This window comes from Molossus molossus, unplaced genomic scaffold, assembly GCF_014108415.1.
Source record: "Molossus molossus isolate mMolMol1 unplaced genomic scaffold, mMolMol1.p scaffold_m16_p_1, whole genome shotgun sequence".
NCBI lineage: Eukaryota > Metazoa > Chordata > Mammalia > Chiroptera > Molossidae > Molossus > Molossus molossus.
Window position 1 is genome coordinate 95,134,921 of NW_023425344.1, and position 27,585 is coordinate 95,162,505.

The 27,585-nt window shown below is 38.8% G+C and overlaps 1 protein-coding gene across 5 annotated transcripts in view; it reads right to left on the minus strand.

Moving 5' to 3' along the window:
* Positions 1-27,380, minus strand: part of IL15RA (interleukin 15 receptor subunit alpha) — a 55,115-nt gene extending 27,735 nt beyond the window's left edge. Inside the window, exon 1 of one of the 5 annotated variants that reach the window (XM_036243654.1) lies at positions 26,927-27,132. In XM_036243654.1, coding sequence (XP_036099547.1) covers positions 26,927-27,014 — 88 coding nt within the window. In that variant the 5' untranslated portion in view covers positions 27,015-27,132. Of the gene's footprint in view, positions 1-2,891; positions 2,942-26,926; positions 27,133-27,301 lie in introns of those variants that run through there. The other 4 variants (XM_036243635.1, XM_036243649.1, XM_036243645.1 and 1 more) reach the window with 4 other exon arrangements.
* Between the last annotated feature and the right edge of the window lie 205 nt (positions 27,381-27,585).

Genomic DNA, 27,585 nt, shown 5'->3' on the forward strand with positions numbered 1-27,585 from the left:
AGCGTCACCCTGTGGACCAATGAGTCGTGAGTTCAATTCCAGTCAAGGGCACATACCTTGGTTGCAGTTTGTCCCCCACCCTGGTTGGGTCATGTGACACAGAGGCAACTGGTCAATGTGGCTTGATCACATCGATGTTTCTCTCTGTCTCTCTCTCTCTCTCCCTCCCTCCCACTCTATCTAATGATACATGAAAAATATCCTCAGGTGAGGAATAAAAAAAAAGTCAAGGCAATGGCAGTCATGTCAGCAAGAGTAAAGAATCACTGCTATAGTAGAAGGCCATCAGTACTAACATGTGAACCATAGGGTCATCCGACAGAACTGGTTCCCGTGCCAGCATCTCTAAGAGCCCAGAGTTCTTACAGCCTCCAATAAATATGCAATCGTCTTTGGAGGCGGCTTGACTTATTCCTCTTAACCTTAAATTCATAGCAGGTAGTACCACCCTCAGCTCAACATCCTTTCTGCCAAACATTGTTACTGCAGGTACATTCAATTATAGCAACAATGAATTTTAGACATCAAATAGGAAAGGGTTCCCAGGAAATGTGCTATGCACACAGTTGAGAACCACTGTTTTAAAAGGAAAAACAAGCCCTGGCTAGTGTGACTCAGTTGATTAGAGCATCCTCCCATGCACTGAAGGGTCATGGGTTTGATTCCCAGTCCCGGCCCACACCCAGGTTATAGGTTCGATTCGTGGGCAGGACATGTACAACACCCTGTGGGGTTATGTATGGGAGGCCAGCGACTGATGTTTCTCTCTCACATCTATGTTTCTCTCTCCCTCACCCTTCCCCTATCTCTAGAATCAATAAAAAACATATCCTTGTGTGAGGATTAAGAAAAATAAAAATAAAAGGAAAAGCAAGTTGGGCCAGATACTGAGTAAATAATGATTGTTTGCAGCTTCTGCAGATTTTCCTCCCAAGCCCATCTCTGCTGTTAAATCTGAGGGCAAAGGTTTAAAGTCACTGTCATCTCTTCTTTTCTTCTTGGAAAATCTATAGGAACCAATCATCATCAATGATCAAAACAAACTCATCCCAGGTTTTGGAGGAAGAAATTACAACCATGGAACTAGGAATGGTATGAGTAGAATGTACCCTATGGTGTTGGAATAGAATCGAGGTTGGAGATTTCAGTATGTAATTAGTGTGTGTGTACACATGTGTGTACATGAGTCTGTGTGTCTTGTGTGCCTGTGTGAGTGTGTACGTGCAAGTATGTACCTATGCATATGTGTGTGTGCTAGCTCTGTTTTCTGACAGTGCCTAGAAATAATGACATATTAGCAGCAAACGTACTTGGTACTCAGATCTTGGTCTCTGCTAAAGGAAACCATGGTTCCTTGGAGAAAAGGCTGATTCCAGGGTTAGGACATGGAAAGCGCAAAGTGAGTGTGGAATATCTCATGCCAGAAAGTATGGAGGAGCTCAAAGAGAAAATAACAGAGTGCTCAAAGAATGATGGAAACATGTCAAAAGGATACATTGGCCAGGTTGAATCAGCTCTTGCTGGCCAAATTTGGGGACTTAAAGCAAGGTAGGAACAGCTTATGGGACAAAATAAAATCCCATAAGTTTGTACTAAAATAAATAAGTAAATAAGAAGCAAAAGCCCTTTTAACAGTAACTCAAAATTAATGTTACCTGAGGAAAGGAAAAATGGTGGCTGAGTGAATGGAAGCTACACAGACCATCTCCCAGGACCAAACTGGAATTACAATAAAGTAAAGAAGTTATCTGGAGTAACCAACTGAAGAGCAGCTGAAGAGAACCCTTATAACCAGGGACGTAAAGAGGATCCCAAATCGAGACTGGTAGGAAGTGCAAAGGCACTAGAGGACTGGCTGGGCTCCCACGAGCAGCAGCTGAGAAAAACACCAGAGCCAAGGTTCTGTCTGGCAGGGAGAGGACCTGGGAACACAGATACCCGCCTGGAGAGCCAGAGCATTAAATTACAGCTACAGCCACTCGCCTTGCGTTCCCACAGAGGGAGAGCAGACTGGACTGGAGCTGCATGAGGAGAGTCGGGGGTTCGTGGCACTGGGGAGAGAGCTGGGAAGGAGGCCATCAGGAGCCCTATGCTTAGTCATTCCCCCACTTTTCTCAGAAACCACTTTTCTCAGTCAGCCCTTTCCCATCCGAGTGGCTTTAGCCTGGGGTCAGGGGAAGCAACTGCCCCTCCCTTTGGAATTTAACCCCACCTGGCCAGGAAAAGCACAGCATGAGGCTCATTAACTGTCAATGATTACCAGCCAGCCAGTAGGCAGGGATGAGTCTCAGAAGACTATGAGCCTTGGGTCTGGCTCTCAGTTGTTGGGATTCATGGCTCTGGGAACCGAGCTCTGAAGACTGAGGCCTAGGTCCCTGTGCTGGGCCATTAACCCATGCTGCAAACCATTCTTCTCAAGCAGAGTGCTCCTATCAAAGTAGCTAAAGCCCAGGTGGCCAGGTGGTGGGGAGCAAATGCCCCACCCTTTGGAAATTAACCCTGCCCAACCCTAAGGAGTCAGCACCTAGCATAGAATAGTAACTTGAGGCTCATTAACTGTGAGAGACTACCAACCAGCCTGCAGGTGAAGATGAGTCTCTGGGCGCTTTGAGCCTTGGGCCTGGCTTGTGGTCAATTTCAGAAAGCACAGAGAGCCCCAAGCAAGAAGAACCGAAAGAAGCCCACACCAAGACACGTTATAATTAAAATGCCAGAAATGAAAGACAAAGAGAATCTTGAAGGCAGCAAGAGAAAAGCAACAAGTTAACTACAAAGGAGCACCCATAAAACTATCAGCTGATTTCTCAACAGACATACTACAGGCCAGAAGGGAATGGCATGAAGTATTCAAGGTAATGAAAAGCAATTATCTGAATGCAAGACTACTCTACCTGGCAAGGCTATCATTCAAACTAGAAGGTGAAATAAAGAGCTTCCCGGACAACAACAAAAAAAGCTTAGGGAATATATTAGCACCAAACCGGTATTGCAAGAACTGTTAAAGGGACTGCTGTAATAAGTAAAAGAATTAGAGAGAGAAGTATAAGCATAATATACAAAAATGGCAATAAATACATACATATCAATAATAATCTTAAATGTAAATGGGTTAAATACTTCAATCAAAATAGATAGAGTAGCTGAATGGATAAGAAAGCATGGCCCATATATATATTGTCTATAAGAGACACACCTCACAACAAAAGATTCACAACGGTTGTAAGTGAAGGGGTGGAAAAAAATTTTCCAAGAAAATGAAAATTTTTTTAAAAGCTGGGGTAGCAACACTCATATCTAATAAAATAGACGTCAAAATGAAGGCCATAACAAGAGATAAAGAAGGCCTCTACATAACATTAAAAGAATCAATCCAGCAGGAGGATATAACCTTAGTAAACATAGATGAACCCAATTTAAGAGCACCAAAATATATTTTAAAACCTCTAGAGGACTTCAAAGGAGAAATTGACAGCAATACAATCATAGCAGGGGACTTCAACACCACACTGATATCACTGGATAGATCCTCTAGACAAAAAATTAACAAGGAAATACAGACCCTAAATGACTCATTAGGTCAGATGGATTTAACAGTTATTTTTAGAGAACAACACCCCCAAGCTACAGAATAGACATTCTCAAAGATAGACCACATGTTAGGACACAAACTAAATCTCTACAAGTTCAAGAAGATTGGAATCATATCAAGCATCCTCTCAGATCACAATCCCCTGAAGCTAGAAATTAATTACAATAAAAACACTCAAAAACATTTAAATACATGGAGGCTAAATAGCATGCTATTAAACAATGAATGGGTTACCAAAAAGATCAAGGAAGAAATAAAAACTTCCTGGAAATCAATGAAAATGAATATACAACAATACAAAATCTATGGGACTCAGCAAAAACAGTCCTAAGAGGGAAGTTCATAGCATTACGGGTCTACCTCAAGAAACAAGAAACATTTCTAATAGACTATCAAACCCTACAACTTCAAGAAATAGAAAGTAAACAAAAAGAAAACCCCAGAGCAAGTAGAAGGAAAGAAATAATAAAGACCAGAAATCAATGACATAAAAACTAAAAAAACAAAAACAAAAACAATTCAAAAGATCAGTGAAACCAAGAGCTAGCTGGGATTTTTAAAAATTATTGTTTTATTTTTTATTTTTTGGTACATGCTCCTAGCGGGGACCGAACCTGGGACTCTCTGGTCCCTAGGCCGGCTCTCCAACTGCTGAGCCAAACCGGCCAGGGCTGGTTTTTTGATAAGATAAATAAAATTGATGAACCTTTAGCCAAACTCACCAAGAAACAAAGAGAGAGGACCCAAATAAACAAAATCAGAAATGAAAGGGGAGAAGGAACAACTGACACCACAGAAATACAAAGAATTTTTAGAAAATATTATGAACAATTAATTATATGCCAACAAATTGGACAACCTAAGTGAAATGAACAAATTTCTAGAATCACACAGTCGCCCAAAACTGAACTGGGAAGAGTCAGAAAACTTGACAGACCAATAACAACTAAGAAAATTGAAGCTATAATCAATAAACTCTAAGCAAACAAAAGCCCAGGTCCAGACACCTTCACAGGGGAGTTTTACTGAACATTCAGAGAACTAACACCTATTCTCCTCAAACTATTCCAAAAATAAAAGAGGAAGGAAGACTTCCAAACTCTTATTATGAGGCCAGCATAATCCTAATTCCAAAACCAGATAAAGACACTACAAAGAAAGAAAATTACAGGCCAATATTCCTGATGAACATAGATGCCAAAATCCTCAACAAAGTATTAGCAAATCAGACCCATCAAAATATTTAAAAAATTATTCACCATGACCAAGTGGGATTTATCCCAGGAATGCAAGGCGGCTGATACAATATTTGCAAATCAATAAATGTGATACACCATAAACAAAATGAAAGATAAAAATCATATGATCATATCAATAGATGCTGAAAAAGCATTTGACAAAATACAGCACCCATTTCTGATAAAAATGTTCAGCAATGTGGGAATAGAGAGATCATATCTCAATATAATAAAGGCCATATATGAAAAATCTACAGCCAACATCATACTCAATGGTCAGAAATTAAGAGCAGTTCCCTTGAGGACAGGAAGAAGACAGGGATGCCCACATTTGCTACTCTTATTAAACATAGTACTGGAAGTCTTAGCAACAGCAATTAGACAAGAAGAACAAATAAAAGGGATCCAAATTGGAAAGGAGGAAGTGAAACTGTCATTATTTACAGATGACATGATATTGTACATAGAAAACCCTAAAGACTCCATCAAAAATCTAATAGATTTAATAAATGAATTCAGCAAAGTAGCAGGATACAAAATTAACATCCAGAAATTGATGGCATTCTTATACACCAATAATGAACATTCAGAAAGGGAAACTTAAAAAACAATCCCTTTTACCATTGCAACAAAAAATTAGATACCTAGGAGTAAACTTAATGAAGGAGTAAAAGACCCATTCTCAGAAAACTACAGGACATTGGAAAAAAAAAAAAAAAAAGGAAGATATAAAAAAGTGGAAACATAGACCATGTTCATGGATTGGAAAAATCAACATCATTAAAATGTCCATACTACCCAAAGCAATCTACAGATTCAGTGCAATCCCTATTAAAACCAACAGCATATTTCACAGAACTAGAACAAATACATAATGTCTCATAATTACTTAGAAGAAAATGAATATGGTAGAGAGGAGGAATGATACAGTAAAGGGAGCAAAATGTACACTGTTGGTGAACCTGGGTAAAGGGGTATTAAGAAGGTCTTTGTACTATTCTTGCAACTTTACTATAAGTTTGAGGTTATAACAGAATACATAAGTTAAAAATAAGCAAATTTAGTATCCAAATGAAAACCACTTGAGCCCTGGCCAGGTGACTCAGTTGGTTGGAGCATCGTCCAGTACACCAATGGGTTGGGGATTCAATTCCCAGTCAGAGCACATACCTAGGTTGCAGATTTGATCGCCAGTCAGGATGCTTACAGGAGGCAACCAGTTGATGTTTCTCTCTCTCTCCCTTCCTCTCTCTCTAAAATCAAGAAAAACATATCCTTGGGTGGCTCTTGGGGCCCCTTTTTTGAGGATTCCTTTTGAAGGAAACTCTAAGAGCCCTTGAAAGCTCAGGCTAAGATTCTCTTCAGTCGGAAAAAAATTTCTTTAATTTCCCTAATTGTGGTTTTCATAGTGCTAACTTTTCCTCTTTTCTTGTCCAGTGTTCGGACCTTTTAAAGTCCCCTTTTTCATTTCCAGGGTCCAGTAGCGGTGTTTCCATTCTCTCTGCATTTGGTATTTGATTGTAGCTTTGGTTCACTGTGTGCATTCACCGTTGCCATATCGAAGCCCTTGCTCTGCTGGTGAACTCGGCTCCTAACAACCTTCATTTTCATCTTGGGTCCTCTATGCCAGTGGTTCCCAAAAGTGAGCATGCATCAGAACCACCTGCAGGGCTTGTTAAAACAGAATGCTGGGTCTCCCTCCCAGAGCTCTTGAGTCAGTAGGGTTCAGAGATAGCTGCTCGATACCTTTCTTAGGTAATGGCATTCATTCTGTCAGTGATGGTTTCCTTTATAGGTTTTTCTTGATGTGCTCTTCTCAATCTCTTTTCTAATACTTTTTAATTGGATATTTCCCCCTCTTCCATCTCAAACCTCTCTCTGTACCATAGTTTTAGCTTCATACTACCAAAACCTTAAATCTGCAGCAGTAATGTGTATGTTGATATAGCTGGGGAAATACTTAGAGCTTGTGGGAGAGAGTGGGAAGGAATGATTATAAAACTCAACTTTAGAAATTTGGCAGTAAACCAGAATGGATCGTTCCATAAAAATGCTAGACTTTGCTCTATAATAAAATGTTCCTTCCTTCTGAGGGAACCAGAATCAACCTTGGATCTTTGGACTTCTCAGGTAATATTGTGTTATGGGTCACTGGACAGTTTCCATCCAGCCACAGATCAATGATTCCAGGAACACGAGAGATATGAGGTCCCTAGGGGAAAAGGCTAGGCAAAGACTGGATTTAGTTGGTAGGAATATATTTAACTGGATTTTCCTCACCTGGCCCTTTCCTTCCATACGCCAAGTCTGCTCTTTGGAGCTGATAGCATCATTATTTTGGGCCTGGAGAAACTTGTAAGATCAGAGTCTAACTCTCAGCCTCTGGAGGACTAATGGCCCCTGCCATGGATTATTCCAAAACCTCAGAAAGGAAAGTCTAAAAACCTCCACCTTACCCTAAACACCACGCACACAGTTACTTGCAAGACTAGTCCCTTATGATTGCAAAGACACCTTGCTTAAACCTTACTTCTGCTTAGCAGAGTGTCCTTAGCATAATCCATATCATAGCACATTGCAAACTCTCCTTCCCTTTTAAGGCTAAACAATACTCCATTGTATGTATATACCATGATTTGATTGTCTATTCACCTGTTGCTTCTACATTTTAGCTATTGTGAATAACTCTGTTATGAACATGAGTGTACAAATATCTTTTTGAAACCCTACTTTCAAATCTTTGGGCTATATACCCAGAAGTGGAATTGCTGGATCATATAGTAATTCTATTTCTTATTTTTTGAGGAACCTCTATACTGTTTTCCACAAAGGCTGTACCATTTTACATTCCCACCAACAGTGTATAAGGCTTCTAACTCTCTATATCTTGCCAATAGTTTTTTTTTTCCCCCATTCATAGTCAACCTAATGGGTGTGAGGTATATCTGAAGTTTTGATATGCATATCCCTAAAGATTAGTGATGTTGAGGATGCGTATTGGCCATATTTATATTTCCTTTGAAGAAATGTGTATACAAGTTCTCTGCCCATTTTTGAAGCAGGTTATTTTGTTGTTGTTATTGAGTTTTTGGATTATCTATATATTCAGGATATTAATTCCTTATTAGATATATGATTTGCATAAAATTTCTTCCATTCTGTAGGTTTTTATGCTATTGATACACATTTAAAAAAATTTTTTTTAATCCTCATGAGAAGATACTTTTCCATTAGTTTTCAGATAGAGTGGGAGGGAGGAAGAGAGAGAGAGAGAGAGAGAGAGAGAGAGAGAGAGAGAGAGAGAGAGAAACATCGATGTGAGAGAGACACATCTCCTGGGTGCCTCCCTCATGACCCTGACCAGGGCTGGGGATTGAACCACAACTGAGGTACGTGCCCTTAACTGGAATTGAACCCACAGCCCTTTGGTCCATGGACCGACACTCTAACCGTGGAGCCAAACCAGCCAGGGCTGATACACAACATTTTAAATTTTCACTAAGTTCAATATGTCTATTTTTTCTTTCGTTATCTGTGCCTTTGGTGTCATGTCCAAGAAATCGTTGCCAAATTCAATGACATGAAGTTTTTCTTTAAAAAAAAATAAAATAAATAACATCAATTAATTATTTTATTTATTGAGGTAACATTGGTTAATGACATTATGTAAATTTCAGGTGTATAAAATTATAATTTGATATCTGTATTCTCGATTGTGTGCTCACCACCAAAACTCTACATCCCTTCCATTACCATATATTTGACCCTCTTCACCCAATTTTCCCTCTTCCTGCTCCCCTTCCCTCTGATAACCACCACTCTATTTTCTGTATTTGTGAGTTTGTTTTTGTTTTGTTATAAAGAAGATGTGTTACATACAACAACACGGATGGAGCTTGAGGGTATATGCTAAGTGAAATAAGTCAGATAGCAAAGAACAAAAACCACATGATTTCACTCCTCTTTGGAATATAAAACAAAAACTAAACAAAGAACTATATTTTCTTCTAAGAGGTTTATTGTTTTAGGTCTTACGTTTAGGTCTTTGATCTATTTTGAGTTAATTTTTATATATGGTATAAGGTAAAATTCCAACTTTATTCTTTTGCAGGCAGATATCCAGTTTTCCCAGCACAACTAGTTAAAAAGACTGTCCTTTCCCAGTTGAATGTTCTTGGCATCTTTGTAAAAAATAACTTGGCCATATATGTGATGGTTTATTTTGTGCCTCTCTATTCTATTCCACTGGTTTATATGTATGTCTTTATGCCAATACCACACTGTTTTGAGTACTGTAGCTTTGTACTAAGGTTTGAAATCAAGAAGTGTGAGTCTTCCAGTTTTCCTTTTCTTCTTCAAATTGTTTTGGCTATTTAAGGTTCCATATGAGTTTTAGGATGGGTTATTCTATTTCTGCAAAAAAAAAAAGAAAAATCACTGGGATTTTGATAGGGAGTACTTTGAATCTGTAGATTGTTTTGGGCAGTATCAACATTTTAACAGTATTAACTTTCAGCAGTGTTTTATACTTTCTATTGTACAAGTCCTTCACCTCCTTGGTTAAGTTTATTCTTAAGTATTTTATTCTTTTTGATGTTATTAAAAATGGAATTGTTTTTGTAATTTCCTTTATCAAATGCTCATTAGTGTTTAGAAATGCAGCTGATTTTTCTGTGTTGACTTTGTATCTTGCTACTTCAATGAATTAATTTATTATTTCTAACAGGTTTTTTTGTGTGTGTGTGGAATGTTTAGAGTTTTCTACATATAAAATAATAACATGGCCCTGGCCAGTTTGGCTCAGCAGTTGAGTGCTGGCCTGCGGACCAGAGAGTCCTGGGTTCGGTTCCTGCTAGGGGCACATACCACAAAAAAAAAAAAAAAAACAATCTAAAATAATAACATGTGCAAACAGAGATAATTTTATTTATTTATTTCCAATTGTATACATTTTAGTTCTTTTCCTTGCCTAATTGCCTTGGCTAGAACTTCTACTACAATGTTAAATAGAAGTGATAAAATTGCCCTGCTCCTGATATTAGAGGAAAAGCATTCAGTCTTTCACCACTGAGTATGATGTTCACTATGGGGTTTTGTTTTTTGTTTTCTTTTTCATTTTTTAATCCTCACTCGAGGACATTTTTTGTTCAGACAAAGTGGGAGGGATAGACGGGGGTGGGGTGGGGGGGTGGGGAGAGAGAGAGAGAGAGAGAGAGAAACATCGACATGAAAGGGACACATCAAGTGACTGCCTCCCGCACGACCCAACCAGGGCTGGGGACAAACTGCAACCGCGGTACATGCCCTTAGCAGGAACCGAACCCGTGTCTCTCTGGAGCGCAGGCCGATGCTCTAATCGCTGAGCCAAACCGGCCAGGGCTCACTATGGGTTTTCATATATGGGTTTTCATATATGGGTTTTCATATATGGCTTTTATTATGTTGACGTAGTTGTCTTTGTCCCTAGTATTTTTAGTATTTTATCATGAAAGTGTATTCAATTTTGTCAAATTGATATAGTGATGTATCAATTGATAATAGTGATGTGGTTTTTCCACTTTGATCTATTAATGTGGTGTATTACATTGAACAGTTTTCATATGTTGAATCATTTCTACATTCCAGGAATAAATCCCACGTGATAATGGTGTATAATCCTTTTAACATGCTGCTGAATTCAGTCTGCTAGTATTTTGTTAAGTATGTTGTATCAGTATTCATAAGGAACATTGTTCTGTAGTTTTCTTATACTTTCTTTGTGTGGCTCTGGTTATCAGGGTAATATGGGCTTCATAGAATGAATTTGAAAGTATTCCCTTCTCCTCAATTTTTGGGAAAAGTTTGAGGATTGGTATTAGGTCTTTAAATGTTTAGTGGGATTCAGAAGTGAAGCCATTAGGTCCAGGGCTTTTCTTTGTCAGGAGATTTTGATTATTGATTCAATTTCCTTACTACTTATAGGTCTATTCAGATGTTCTATTTCTTCATGATTTAGTCTTGGTAGGTTTTGTGTATCTAGGAATTTGTTCATTTCATCTAGGTTACCCAATTTGTTAGTGTACAATTGTTCATAGTACTCTCTTATAGTTCTTTTTATTTCTTTAGAATTGGTAGTAATGTCCCAACTTTCATTTCTGATTTTAGCAGTTTGAGTCTTCTCTTTTTCCTTAGTTCATCTAGCTAAATGTTAGTCAATTTGTTGATAATTTCAAAAAACCAATGTTTAGTTTCATTGATTTTCTCTGTTATTTTTCTATTCTCTATTTTGTTTATTTCTTCTCTAATTATTATTTCCTTCCTTCTGATAGCTATGGGTTTAATTTGTTGTTTTTCTGGTTCCTTAAGGTATAAAGTTAGGTTGCTGACTTAACTTTTTCCACATCTTCTTTTAGTTCTTCAAAATAATTGTTTTGAAGTCTTGTCTAGTATATCTGCCATCAGGTCTTTCTCAGGGGTAATTTCTATTGACTTGTATTTTCTTTTAAAGGGTCAGACTTTCCGCCCTGGCCAGTTTGGCTCAGCGGTTAGAGCGTCGGCCTGCGGTCCGGAGAGACCCGGGTTCAGTTCCCGCTAAGGGCATGTACCTCAGTTGCAGTTTGTCCCCGGCCCTGGTTGGTCGTGCAGGTGGCAGCCACTCAATGTGTCCCTTTCACATCGATGTTTCTCTCTCTCTCTCTCTTCCTCTCTCTCCCTCCCACTCTATCTGTACAAAAATGGGAAAATGTCCTCGGGTGAGGATAAAAAAATAAATAAATAAATAAAGGGTCAGACTTTCCTGTTTCTTTCTATGACTTGTGATTTTTTTTTGTAGTTCTTGAAAATGGGACATTTGAATCTAATAATGTGGTAACTCTGGAAATCAGGTTTGCCCCATTCTTTAAAATTGTTGTCGTCTGTCTCTGTGTTAAGGGTCAACCAGAGGTATAAACTTAAGACATTTTCAGGTATTTTCTGAACTTTTCCCTGGGCTTGCACAGCTACTTTCTTATTTTTCCTGTATATGCAGTTGTTTCTGTATGTCCTAGTTGTTAACATCTGGCTTCCAAAAGAGGAAAAAGAGAAAAATGGGGGGGGGGGGGGATGCCAGTTCTTTAAATTTCCTGGAATTCACTTCAGCTGGTCTGGAAGGGACTTGCAGTAACAGGGAGAGGTGCAACAACAGTGGCTCTTCCTCTCTTTGGTGGCACCTTGGTGTTCAGAAGCACCAATCAGTGATCACAGCACAGATGCCCGATAGATGTAAAACACGGTCCTTTTTTGCCTACCCTGGCTCCCACAAGCTGCTCCAGGAACACATGCACAGCTGCCTGTCACATGGCTGAGGGTGGGGAATAAGTAGCTGTTACTGTGCTAAGAGCTGAAATTGACCACAGTTGACCACAATTTACCATCTACTGGTCCCCCTGGAGTTTCAATTCTTCAATAGACTCCAGAGTTCCAAGATAGTTATATCAAACAGACTCTGCTAGTGCAATTATTGTTTGGGTGGGAAAATGGATTCTTGATACTTTCTACTCCACCATCCTCCAAGAATCCCATTTTACCCTACTATTTTGAATGAATGTTTCCCTGGGTACACAATTCTAGGCTGATGGCTTTTTTTCCCAGTCTTTGAAGCTTTCTGGCTTTTATTATTGCTGTTGCTCTGAAAAGCTCACTGTGTGTCTAATTATTGTTTCTTTGTCAGTAATGATCCTTTCTCTCTGGATACTTACCTTCTCTTTATGTTTGGTGTTCTATAGATTCATTAGAGTGGTTCTTGGGATGGGTTTCTTTTTATTTATCTTGCTTGGCGATATTTCCCAAATTTGATATTTTCATATCTTTAATGGCTTTGACCATTCTGGAAAATACTCAGCCATTATCTCCTTGATTATCATCTGTTCTTTGTTGTACTTATTACCTGCTTCTGGAACTCTGATCATATGATTCTTATTCTATTTGTCTTATTCAGTTCAGGCTGCTATAAGAAAATACCATAGACTGGGTGACAACAAGTTGAATATTGATTATTTGCAGTTGATTATATCTGTTTATTGTTGACAAGCATTTACCAGAGTAGGTCAATAATCATTCAGAGAATTGTATTTGAGTCAGGACAGCTGCCTACGAGTACCCTCCTCCTCAGCACCCTCTTTCTCCTCTGTACATTCTTAAAACACGTTTTTATTATAAAAATTACATATATAAAAGTATATAAAATGTTTAGGTTCAGTTTAAGGATTAATCACTACATGAAGACTCAGATAGCTACCAATCAGCTTAAGAAATAGAATAGTGTATTACCAGTAACTCAGAGGATACCCGAGTGCCCTTTCCTGCTTCACCTCCCAACTTTATCTCCCCAAGAGATGAACACTGTATTAAAGTTTGTAATAATCATTCCTTTGCTTTATTTATGGCTTTATCACATGATTAAACATTCCCAAATAATGTACTGTCTAGTTTTATATTTTTGAATTTTTATAAGATAAATTATATTACACATATTCTTTGGTACTATGCTTCTCTCACCCAATGTTATGCTTTTCATTTATGTTGATGCATATAGTGGTAGTTCATCCATTTTAGGTATTAAACTATTCTATTGTATGGATATGCTACAATTTAGCCATTTTACTGTTGTTAGACATTTGAAACATTTCCAGTGTTTTTGCTATTACAAATAATAATGCAATACATATTCTTGTATATGTCGCTTGATGCTCGTGAGAGTTTCTTTGTGGTATATTCTTAGCAAAGGCATTGCTGGGACATAGTACATGCACATTATCAATTTAACTAGATAATACCAAATTGTTTTTCAAAGTGACTATACCAATTTACACTTTCACCAGCAGTAGGTGAATTCTAGTTCCACAACTTTACTAACAATTGCCTGATGACCTTTTGTTAAAGTGGTGAATATGAAGTGGTATCTCATGGTACTTAATTTCATTTCCCTGATATTAATATGGGTGAACAGCTTTTCATGTGTTTATGAACCCCATTTATGCTTTCTAGTAAAATTCTTGTATGATTTTTGACAGTTTTACTCTTAGGATATCTTTTTGCTTTTTTGACTATTGCATTTGTTTGTTTGTTTGTTTGTTTGTTTGTATTCTTGACACAAACTCTTTGTCATTTAGATAAGTTACAGATAACTTCTCCCAGGTTGTGGATTGTCTTTATTTTCTTTTTGGTGCATTTGGACGAACAGAGGTCTTATTTACTTATTTTTCTTTATTGAAATTTAGAGAGAGAGGAAAGGAGAGGGAGAAATAGAAATATCCATGAGAGAGAACATCCAATGGCCACCTCCTGCATGCCCCCCCACTCCCTGGGGATTTGGCCCACAACCTGGGCATGTGCCCTGACCGGGTATCAAACTGGTGACCTCTTAGTGAATGGGTTGGCACTCAACCACTGAGCCATACCAGCTGGGCAGATGAACAGTGGTTTTAAATTTCAATGTAGTGAAATATATCAGTGTTCTCCGTTTAGTATTGGAGTTTTGGTGTCTTAAGTCTTTCTTAACTCAAGATTATAAAGAGATTCTTCTACATTTTCTTCTAAGAGTTTTGTATTTTTGGCTTTCAAATTTAAGTCTTCAGTCATTCTGTAGTTGATTTTTATGTATGAAGTAAGAATTCAATTTTACTTCTTTCTTTTCTTTTTCTTTTTCAATTTTTTTTACTTATTTTTAAATTTATTGGGGTGACATTGGTTAATCAAATTATACAGTGATACCTCGGTTCTCGAACGCCTTGACTTTCGACCAAATCGGTATTCGACCAGGAGATTCGAGAAACTTTTGTCTTGGAATCCGAACAAATATTTGGAACTCGAACTTCCGAGATGAGCCGAGTTGAGCCGAATGGCGTTCATTCGGCCCAGCGCGCCTTGCTCGCGTCATCAGTGTGAGTGCAGAGAGAGAGTCACGCTTTGTGGAGAGAGTCACGCTTTGTGGAGAGAGTCACGCTTTACACTGAATTTAACCCTTAGACATACTGTACACTTTTATTTCTTGTTGAGACTTATGTTTTTCTACATATTATATACAAATTAGGCCAGTAAATAGGCATTTTCTGGGGCTTGGAACGAATTAATCCAGTTTCCATTATTTCCTATTGGTTTCATTGCTTCGGTTCTCGAACAATTTGGTTCTCGACCGTCCTCCTGGAACAAATTATGTTCGAGAACCGAGGTATCACTGTAGGTTTCAGGTGTACAATTCTATAACATGTCATCTGTATATTGTATTGTGTATTTACTACCCCAATCAATTAAATTTTTTAAAACAGATAACCAATTATCTTATTTTTTATTTTTCTTTATTGATCTTAGAGAGAGAGGAGGGGAGAGGAGAGAGGTACAGGAACATCAATATGAGAGAACATTGATTGGCCGCCTCCTGCATGCCCTCCACTGGGGTTTTGGCCCACAACCTTGGGCATATGCCCTGACCAGGAATCAAACTGGAGACATCCTGGTACATGGGTGGATGCTCAACCACTGAGCCACACCAGTTGGGCAACCAATTATCTTATTAAGAATTATTATAGTTTATCTTTTCAGCTCTATCATAAATTAAGTTGCCGTATTTTCCTTTTAGGCCATTTTATTTCACTGATTTAGTTTTCTATTTCTACACCATAATTTAGGTAGTAAGTCCTGATAGTTAATAGAGTAAGGCTAGTTTTGGGAGAATTGACATCTTTAAGATATTTTGTCTTCTTACCTGAAAAGTAAATCTTTTTACTTATTTAGGTTTCTTTTAAAAAGTTTTATAATTTTCTACATAATGGACTGACATGTTTTGTTGATTTATTACTAGGTACTTAATTTTTGAGGGTATGTGCTTTTGCAAATTAATTGTGTATTCTACAAGCTTGCTAAACTTATTCTAATAGCATTTTGGTAGATTTCATAGGTTTTTCTATGATGATCATGTCATGGATTATTTGAGTATATTTATGATTCCATTTCATCTCCCTTATTGGCTTATTAACTCCAACTTTTTGTTGTATTATCTTAGTGGTTACTGTAGGGTTTGTAGTATATATCTTTACTTTACCATGGTTTACCTTCAAGTGACATTATACAGTTTCACATATACAGTATAAGAACCTTAAACAATATATTTTCTTTTTTTTTTTATTATACTTATCTTTATTGTTGAATGTATTACAGATGTCCCCTTTTTTTCTCCCTTGACCCCTCCTCCCCAATCCCACCCCCCTCCTGCCTTCCCCACACTATTATTTGTGTCCATTAGTTATGCATATATGCATAGAAGTTCTCTGGTTTCTCTCTTCCCATCCTCCCTCCTCCCTTTCCTTTGAGGTTCATTAGTCTAACAACCAATTTGTACTTCTTAATTCCTTCATTTTTTTCACCCACTCCCCCAGCCTCCTCCCATCTGGCAAGCAACAAAAAGTTCTCTGTATCTATTAGTCTGTTTCTGTTCTGCTTGCTCATTTTGTTTGTAGATTCATTTCTTCATAGATATGTATTTATTGCCATTTTATTGTTCATATTTTTGTTCTTCATCTTCAATAAGACCCTTCAACATTTCATATAATACTTGTTTGGTAGTGATGAACTCCTTTAGCTTTTTCTTGTCTGGGAAACTCTTTAAATGTCCCATTGATTCTAAATGATAGCTTTGCAGGATAGAGTAATCTTGGTTGTAGGTCACCGCTTTTCATCACTTTAAGTATCTCTTGCCACTCCTTTCTGGCCTGCAAAGTTTCTTTTGAGAAATCAGGGACAGTCTTATGGGAGCTCTTTTCTAGGTAACTAATTGCTTTTCTCTTGTTGCTTTTAAGATTCTCTCTTTGGCCCTGGCCGGTTTGGCTCAGCGGTTAGAGCGTCGGCCTGTGGTCCTGAGAGACCCGGGTTTGGTTCCCGCTAAGGGCACGTACCTCGGTTGCAGTTTGTCCCCGGCCCTGGTCGGTTGTGCGGGTAGCAGCCACTCGATGTGTTCCTTTTGCATCGATGTTTCTCTCTCTCTGTTCCTCTCTCTCCCTCCCACTCTACCTGAACAAAAAATGGAAAAATGTCCTCGGGTGAGGATAAAAAAAAAAAAAAGATTCTCTCTTTGAATTTAACCTTTGGCATTTTAATGATGATGTGTCTTGGTGTAGACCTCTTTGGGTTCATCTTATTTGGGACTCTCTGTGCTTCCTGGACTTGTATGTCTGTTTCCTTCACCAAGTTAGAGAAGTTTTCTGTCATTATATTTTCAAATAGGTTTTCAATTTCTTGCTCTCTCTTTTCTCCTTCTGGCACCCCCATGATATAAATGTTGGTATGCTTAAAATTGTCCCAGAGGCATCCTCATTTTTTTGGATTCTTTTTTCTTTTTGCTGTTCTTATTGGGTGTTTTTTTGTTTCCTTATATTTCAAACAATGGTCTATTAAATAATATATTTTCACTTCTCTCCCCACAGACTTTGTGCTATTATTGTCATACATTTTGCTTCTACATATAGTATAAACCCCACAACACATTTTTTATTATTTTTGCTTTAAGCAGCTATTATTGTCATACATTTTGCTTCTACATTTAGTATAAACCCCACAACACATTTTTTATTATTTTTGCTTTAAGCAGTTATTACATATTGGCTAGGGATTTTAATAAATGTTTGCTTTGTTTTATTCATAATTTCTGGGCGTTTGGTAGCAGGAGGGTTTTTCAGAACATCTACTTTGTCATTTTGCTGAAAAAGGAAGTCTACTACTGGTCTTTCCATTTTGGATAGTCCTTAAAGAAAAGTAAGTGCAGCCCTGGCCAGTTTGGCTCAGCGGTTAGAGTGTCGGCCTGCGGTCCGGAGAGACCCGGGTTCGGTTCCCGCTAAGGGCACGTACTTCGGTTGCAGTTTGTCCCCGGCCCTGGTTGGTCGTGCGGGTGGCAGCCACTCGATGTGTCCCTTCACGTCGATGTTTCTCTCTCTCTCTCTCTCCCTTCCTCTCTCTCCCTCCCACTCTATCTGTACAAAAAAATGGAAAAATATCCTCGGGTGAGGATTAAAAAAAAAAAAAAAAGAAAAGTAAGTGCATTAATACTGGACATCTGAATGTACTAGAATGTCAATATACTGCATCCAACCCAATCAGCCAGTTACTTACTTTACAAAGCTAGACTCACTCTCTTTTTTTAAATCCTCACCTGGGGATATTTTTCTGTTTATCTTCAGATAGAGTGGGAGGGAGAGAGAGAGAAACATCAATGTGAGAGGGACACATTGACTGATTGCTTCCCACATGACCCTGACCAGGGCCAGGGACAAACCACAACCAAGGTACATGCCCTTGGCTGGAATCGAACCCGGGACTCATTGGTCCACGAACTGCTGAGTCAAACCAGCCAGGGCCAAAGCTAGACTATCTTATAAGTATATTGTAGATAATGCATTTGATTATATCGATAACCTTTCATTGAAGCCTTAATCATATCTTTAATATTTAATCATTTCTTTAATAATTCAATTTCTCTTTATATTCATTCTTTTATAACATTGTTCCATAGATATGCAATGTAAAGAAGTCTCACCTTTTTTTAAATAATATTGTAAGCTCCTTGAATGTGGTGAATATATTTTGAAGTCCTCTGATACTCACAATGTTAAGCCTGACATGTGATGGTATTTCCTGAAGTTAGTAGCTTATGAATATATAGAGTGGAATTGGTGAAGTAATGGAAATAGGACTAAACTTAAGGTTCTGAGATTTTCAAAACTCTTGCATAGTCAGAAAACATATGTAACAAGTCCTAACAATAATTTAAATGAAGTCACTAAAATATGCTTATGGCCACACCCAGAACTTGTGAATCAGGCTTTCTTCTCAAGTTGGTTTACGCAATCTAATATGAGTAGGTAGCTCTGGCCTAGTCTCATATTCAGAGTTCAAAAGTTATCAGGTTAACATGCCCCTCCTGTTCTTCAAGGAGAGTCAGAATCCATTCCAATATTTTCTTTTTCTTATTCTACTATGTAAATGCCTATAGCATGCTAGTTGTAGGATCAAAGAAGTATGCCATGTGATTTCTACTCTCAAGAAATGCACTGTGAAGATGACATAAAGTGTAAAGACCTCTGTATTCACAGTAATTTGTTTTCTTTCATTATTTTTCTAGCTGAAATACCAGCCAAGCCAACACACTTCCTTCTGGCACTCACTGTACCGACTGTACTCAGGTCATTGCCCTTAACTCATCTATTTCTGTTTCAGGCTCATTTACTGAGCTTCCCAATCCACTTTTTGTGTGCTAGGCAAATTCATCATAGTTCAAGTTCTTAAATATTGATTTTTGAAGGCTTGGATGAGTTGAATGAAGGCTGAAGAGCAAACAAAAGGGAAAGAATGAAATACATTTTGTACTCTTAGGACTCAGGAGGAAATCTGCTCCCTCCTCTTTTCCTTATTGACATTGCCTTGGTTCAGGATTTCATCATCACTTTCTAGAACTATTGCCAAAGGCTCTATCTTAGCTTCCTGCCTCCAGATCCTCTTAACTACAGTTAATTCTTCACACGCTTTACAAGAGTAACCCTTACACCATTCATCTCCAGTGGTGTCCTCTTTGCCCAGACGCCTTAACTGGCTCCTTACTGTGCAGAAGGAAATCAAGTCTTTCCAAATAGAAAACAAGCAAATAACACCAACCCTGTGTAATGAGTGACACTGATATAATTCCAAGAGTACACATTTGCGGATTTTATACATTTATTCACATAGTTATATGCTATTTGGTAAAATCAATTTGACAAAACAAGTTTGTTGAAGCGATGATTTGATTGAAAAATAATATCCCCAGAAACATTGTCATTTTTTTAGAATTTGAGATGTTTCGCCTTGCCTTTTTTTCTCTATATATAGCTAGTTTTCATCCAATTATTCCTATTCTGTGCTGTTTAGAACATCAAATATTTTGAAACAACCTAAATAACTAACCATTTAGAGGCAACTGAAGCCTACACACACACACACACAGCTCTAACAATAAGGAATTTTTTTTGGGAGGGGGAGACATAGAGAAACAATCTGTTGCCTCCCATACATGCCCTGACCAGGGACTGAACCCACCACCTGGATATGTGCCCTGACTGGGAATCAACCCGCCCCCCTTTGATGTACAGGACAACACTCCAACCAACTGAACCACACCGGTCAGGGAAATAGGGAATTGTTTAAACAATTTTTAAAGAATCATAAAATGTATGTATAGTATGAACAAATATTATATGCAGTGACTTTATAGTAACTTATTTTGAGCAATTTACAAAATATATAAAGTCATATATAAAAACATTGCCAAACAAGGAGGTCAGCTATAATATAAAATAAATTCTAAAACTCCAAAATTCTAGATCTTGATAGTGTTATTTTGTGGTTTTTCTTTACTTTTATTATTATAAAACAATTCAAAATATTAGCACCACACTCTAACCAACTGAGCTAACTGGCCAAGCACAACAATTCATAATATGATAGAAAAGTGAGAAAAGGCAGACAAATACATAGACACATACAATCCATATCTCTCTGCTTAATGTCAGCCACTTCTAGATCTTCTGGTAAAAATGGAATCATATGATGCATACTATTTGAAAGCAACTCTTATTTATGCATCCTCCATAAATATTTAGGTTGATTTCAACAAATATGATATTCTTTGTACATTCAGTTTTCATTACTTTTTTGCTATCGGTAGTAGCACAAAGAAATAATAACTAAATAAAACTGAATTGAAATAAAAAAAAAAAGGTTTGGGCAAAACTCCCCAGAGTTCTGAAAAACAGTTAAAAATTTTTATTTATTTAAATTTTTTATTGTTGACATTATTGCAGATGTCCCCCATCCCCAACTTTGCCCACCTCTACCCAGCCCCCGCTCCCCACCCCCATTGCCCTTCCCACACTATTATCTGTGTCCATGGGCTATGTATATATGTTCTTTATCTAATACCGTCACCATCCTTAATCCAGTTTCCCCGACCCTCTTCCCTCTATCATTTGTCAGTCTGTTCCATGTATCCATACCTTTGGTTCTGTTCATTAGATTTTGTTCATTAGATTCCACATATTAGTAAGATCATATGGTATTTGTCATTCTCTGACTGGCTTATTTTGCTTAATATAATAATCTCCAGGTCCATCCATGCTGTCACAAAGGATAAAAGTTCCCTCTTTTTTACAGCTGCATAGTATTCCATTGTGTAAATGTACCACAGCTTTTTTATCCATTTATCTACTGATGGATACTTGGGCTGTTTCCAGACTTTGGCTATTGTAAAGAATGCTGCTATTAACATAAAGGTGCATGTATTCTTTCTAATTGGTGTTTAGGGATTCTTGGGATATATACCCAGAAGTGAGGTCACTGGGTCGAAAAGGAAGTTGCATTTTTAATTTTTTGAGGAAATGCCATACTGTTTTCCACAGTGGCTGTACGAGTCTGCATTCCCACCAACAGAGAGTACTAGGGTTCCCTTTTCTCCACACCCTCGCCAGCACTTGTTGTTTGATGATTTGTTGATGGTAGCCATTCTGGCGGGTGTGAGGTGACATTTCATTGTGGTTTTAATTTGCATCTCTCTAACAATTAATGGTGTTGAGTATTTTTTCATATGTCATTGACCACCTGTATGTCCTCTTTGAAGAAGTGTCTATTCAGGTCCTCTGCCCATTTTTAAATGGGATTGTTTGTCTTCCTGGTGTTTAGTTGTTAGTTCTTTATATATTTTGGAGATTAACCCCTTATCATATGAATAATTGGCAAATATGTTCTCCCATATGGTGGGTAAAAATGTTTGAAGACATAGTTGTAAAACTACCCCCAAACACACAAACACTTTGTACAAACCAGTACTAGTGGGCAGGGATATTCCTTTAAAAAAAAAAAATTCTTTATAGATTTTAGAGAGAGGAAGGTTGAGGGAGAGAGAGAGCTAGTAAAATTGATGAGGGAGAACACTAATTGGCTGCCTCCTGCATGCCCCCCACTGGGGATTTGGCCCACAACCTGGGCATGTGCCCTGACCAGCGACCTCTTTGTGCATGGGTCGATGCTCAACCACTGAGCCACACCAGCCAGGCAGGGATATTTCTCTTTAAATAAATTATTATCTTTCAGGTTGTGAAGATTTTTAAGAAGTAAAAGACCTGCCAGGATGATGGATTCCCCTCCAAATCAGGCCTTTTGAATAAAAACAGACTGATGACAACTTGCTGTCTAGCACTACAAACTAGCAGGAACAGATCTGAGACTATATTATTTTCTCAGCTGGGATAAGGAATGGGCTTCTCTTTATACTTTATGACGGGGACCACACTACCAAGTAGCAATTTAATAATTTGAATCTCTTCTAAGATCACTTAAAAGATATCAGGTATCTTCTGTTCTGTTAGTTCTTTATCCATCTTACACCAATACCACATTGTCTTGATTACTGTAACTTTATAACTAGCCTCAAAATCAGAGGTGTTGTTTTTCTAATTCCATTCTTTTCAAAATTGTTTTGGCTATACTAAGTCTTTTCTATTTTCATGTGAATTTTAGAATCAGTTTGTTAATTTCTACAACAAAGCCTGCTGGAATTTTTATTTGAGAAGAATTGACACCTTAATGATATTGATTTGTCCAATTCATGAACATGGTATATCTTTTCACGTGTTTAGATCTTTAAATTTTTCTCAGCAATTGGATTTCGGTGTACAGATGATCTTTTTTAGTCTTTTGTCAGATTTATCCCTAAGTATTTCATACTTTTTGATGTTATAGCAAATTATATATATTTTTAAAATTTTATTTTTTAATTGCTCGTTGTTAATGTATAGAACTACAATTGATTTTTGTATATTAGTGTTTTTTCTATTGCAACCAATCCAAACATGAAGGGACAGCCTATGTTAAATAAAAAAAAGGTGTAATATCAATTCAGCAGAGATAATCTTTTCAACAAATGGTGCTGAAACAATTGGATATCTATATGCAAAATATTAAAAAAATCTAATTAGCCAGGCTGGTGTGGTTCACTGGTTAAGCACTGACCCATGCACCAAGAGGTCACCAGTTTGATTCCCAGTCAGGGCACATGCCCATGTTGTGGGCCCAGTCCCCAGTGGGAGACATGCAGAAAACATGCAATGTTCTCTCTCATTGATGTTTCTATCTCTCTCTCCCTCTCCCTTTTTCTAAGATCAATAAGGAAAAAAAAACCAAAAACTCAAACCAAACCAATACAAAACTTTCAATCCATACTTCACATTATATAAAAATTAACTCAAAACAAATTACTCACATAAATCTAAAGCCTAAAACTATACAAATCCTGAAAGAAAACTTTTATGACCTTGGATTTGGCAAAGATTTCTTAGGTATGACACTGAATACATAATTCATAACAAAACAAATAAGAAGTTGAACTTCATTAAAATTAAATTGTTCAGACACATTTAAGAGATTGAAAAGACAACCCATAGACTTTGAGAAAATATTTGCAAATCATATAAAGGACTTATATCCAGAATATATAAAGAACCCTCAAAACTCAAAAATACTACTATTCAGTTTTTAAATGGTAAAGATTTAACAAGACACTTTACCAAAGAAAATATAGAGATGGCAAATAAGCACATGAAAAGATGCTCAACATAGTTATTAGGGAAATGAAAATTAAAACCATGAAAGACCACTATACACCTTTTACAATGGCTACAATTAAAAAGACAGACCAAACATACACATGCACACAAAATTGGTAACTATGTGAGGTGATGGATGTGTTAACTAACCTTATTGTGGTGAATACTTCACAGTATACACATACTGTGTATCAAATGATCACACTGTACACCTTAAACTTATATAATGTTATGTCAATTATATCTTAAAACTGGAATAAAAAGATTTTAAAGAAATTGACCATACCAAGTACTGACGAGGAAGTGGAGAAATTGGAACTCTCCCACACTGCTATTGGGAATGTAAAATAGTATAATTACTTTGGGAAATGGTTTGGCAGTTTTTTTAAAAAATTAAATATTCACATGTCATATAATTCATCCATTCCACTCTTAGTCATTTTCTCTACCCAAGAGAAACAAACACTTATTTCCACACAAGAACCTACATATAACTGTTCCCAGCCATTCTGTATGCAATAGCCCAAGACCAAAACAACACAAATGTCCATTAACAAGTGAATGGAAAAACAAACTGTGATATCCATGTAATGGAATAGTACTAAGCAATAAAAAGAAAGGAACTATTGATACAAGTTACAATGTGGATTGATTAATTCTTAGACTAGTTACTATGAATGAAAGAATCCAGACAAACCCAGAAACACGGAAGTAGGGTACAGACTGACAACCCTCAGAAGAGGGGATGGTGGGGGGTGGGAAGAGATAAAACACAGAACTTATGTGCATGCATGCATAACCAATGGACATGGACAACAAAGCTCGGGACGGGGTAGGGGGTGATGGGAAGGAGGGTGTCAATGGGGTAAAAAAGGAGAAACATCTGTAACAAAAATAAAATAAAATAAATAAATAAATAGACATAAAAAAAATTAAAAAATAAAAAAGGAGCAAGCTACTGGTACAGGCAACAATATGGAAGACTTTCAAATGCCTTGTGCTAAGTGAAGAAAGCCAGGCACAAATGGCTAACATGCTATATGATTCTGTTACAGGACATCATCCTGGAAAAGGCAAAACTAGAAGAACAGAAATCAGATCAGTGCTGGTTATTGGGGGAGGGGATTGACTAACAAGGGGCATAAAGGAAGTTTTGGGAAATGCTTTATTATGATTATGTTGGTGGGTACATAACTTAATTTTCTCAAAATTCATCAAACTATTCAACCCAAAATGATGAATTCTACTGTATCTAAATTATATATCAATAAACTTGACTTTAAAAAATAAAAGGAATATATACTCATGGTAAAAAAAAAATTAAAAAGCCCTGGCCGGTTTGGCTCAGCAGTTAGAGCGTCGGCCTGCGGTCCTGAGAGACCCGGGTTCGGTTCCCACTAAGGGCATGTACCTCGGTTGCAGTTTGTCCCCGGCCCTGGTCGGTTGTGCGGGTGGCAGCCACTCGATGTGTTCCTTTCACATCGATGTTTCTCTCTCTCTCTGTTCCTCTCTCTCCCTCCCACTCTACCTGAACAAAAGATGGAAAAATGTCCTCGGGTGAGGATAAAAAAAAAAAAATTAAAAAAAAAAAGAATCCAGACACTCGATGTGTCCCTTTCACATCGATGTTTCTCTCTCTCTCTGTTCCTCTCTCTCCCTCCCACTCTACCTGAACAAAAGATGGAAAAATGTCCTCGGGTGAGGATAAAAAATAAAAATAAAAAAAAAAAGAATCCAGACAAGAAAGAGTATATACTATGATTGGATTTATATCAAAATTCTAGAATATGTAACAAATTAATAGTGACAGAAAGCAGATGGTGGTTGCCTGAGGGACAGGACCATCTGGGAGGTAAGGAGTATGCAGGGCATGAAGAAACTTTTGGTAGTGATGATTATAGTTATTCTCTTGATTGCGGTGATTGATTTATGAGTGTATACATTTTCCTTTAAATTTCTCAAATCGTGCAATTTAAATGTATGCACTTCATCTGTCAATTATCCCTCAGTAAAGCTGTTTAAGAAAAACTAAGAAACATGAGGAGTTACCAGATGGCAGTAATAACTCTGTGAGGTTAAAGAGCAATGTTGTAGTTGATGAGCTTTAGAGATCTTGATTTCAGTGTTCCTCTCTTGACTCTGGCAGCTCATCTTTGCTGGGTTCTAACTAAAGCTTCATTTCACTTTCACATTGTGCAACAGAGTTGCCCCAGTCGACTGGCTATCTCTTGCATCTCCTCAGGGATCATGCAAGACACTGGTTAGCCAGCTGAGAGGACCTGATCAAGTCACCAACAAAACTCATATTCTCAGATGTGTGGGGAAAGCCAAACATAGCCTTATGAAAATAAAACTTTATGGAATCCGCAGAGCTATGGGGTTCACACTAACCCAGCCAGGATGGATGGCTCTGATCAAGTACTGGCTAGACTGGTTGGATGTAAATGACTGGGAGTCTTGCCTTAAACACACACACACACCATGAAGGAAAAGTGAGATATCATGGATTTATTTACTAACTCTCCTGGGGAGTCCATGGATAGCCTTCAGTGAGCTGGGTCCATGACCCCAAAATTACATGCACGTTTTGTAAGTATATGTATTCATGTATTTTTTTCTGGGGAAAGGGTTCATAGCTTTCATCACACCCGCAAAGAGCTCCCAGACCAAAAAGATTAAGAAGAGCCAACCAACATGGATAAAGCCAGACTCATCTATTATTTCTCCTCCCTCCTCTCTAGCTCCCAGGAGAAAAACCTATCAGTCATTCATTCGATTCTTCCCAATGAGATTAAATATGTTCGACCTACATCAAACCATCACCAATTTCATTTCTTCCCCTTTGCCTGGGAGCGCATACTCCAGGCTTCCCCACCACCCTGCGCCTTCTCACCGTTTCTTGCTGCTTAAGAATTTGGAGTTGTTTCTAGGTTCCCCAGATGTGCAAACTGACCGCCAAGTTTTCTCTCCCCAGGGACTCAGTCCCTACTCTATCCTACAACTATCCACGGGTATTGATGGGGTTGTCTTCATCCGACCTCCGCGGGGACTGCCTGCTTTGCAACATTCACACATCTTTCCTCGCGGCGCTCGGGGTACCGCGCTCAGGATTTCTTGAAATTGCTGTAAAACTCCATCTCGGATATCCCATTGTAAGCCCAGGTTTTTCCCTTTGCCTTGGAAATCGGGAAGACGTTGTAATAGAAACCTCGCAGCTCTCTCCCTTGGGTGCCCAGGCAAGCCGAAGGTGGGCAGGGGCACAGAAACAAACAAGCATTCGGTCCCTTGCCACCGCTCCCTCCACGTGTTCCCGGCGCACCGGCGCAACGCCCCCTCCCCTGCGCGCGCACGTCCCTTTCCTCCGGACCGCCTCGCGCCGCTGTAGGTGGGGTACCCGGTGCCGTCCCTCTGCGGCGCCCCGGCCTCCTCCCGCCGCCCCGCCAAGGGCGCACGCCTCTCCCTACCCGATGTCGCTGGCGGCCGGAGCAGCAGTAGCAGCAGCAGCGCTGGGAGGTCACTGAACCAGCAGCCCCCGAGCCGCTGGAGGGCCATGGCTTCACCCTCGTCTGCGCCCTCGCCGGTACCGGCAGATGCCCAAGAGTCCGGGAGGAGGTGACTAGCACAGCTCCCGGGACTGGCCGCCCTGCGAGGCGCATTCGCTTTCGCTTTTGCTTTAGCCCCCGGAGGGCTGGGGAGAGGTGAGAAGCGTGACAGATCTGTGACTCAGCACCCCCACCCCCTCCTCTAGAAAAAGCCCCGGCAGCCGAGGCGATCGTGGTGCGTCCGCCTGAGTCCCTGCAGCGCCCGAGGCCGCGCACCGCGGAGACCTGGACCGTCACCTGCGGAGGACTGGATCCCGACTCCCTTTCTCTCTCCTCGTCTCTCGTGACCCCAAAAGTCCATTCGGTCTCGTGTCCCCAAGCAGAGAGAGTGGGCAAAGACATTGGAAGCAAGGTCTTTCCCGTAAACTTGGCCGGCGGGCGTTCACACCTGACTTCTGCTCCACTTGGTGACCTCACGTTTCCTTTCACTCCTGGACAATGGGCTAGTGGGCAGTGGCCCTAAGCTCCACCTTTCTGATCCCGTCACGGCGGGGAAACAAACATCACCTCTGGATGACGCC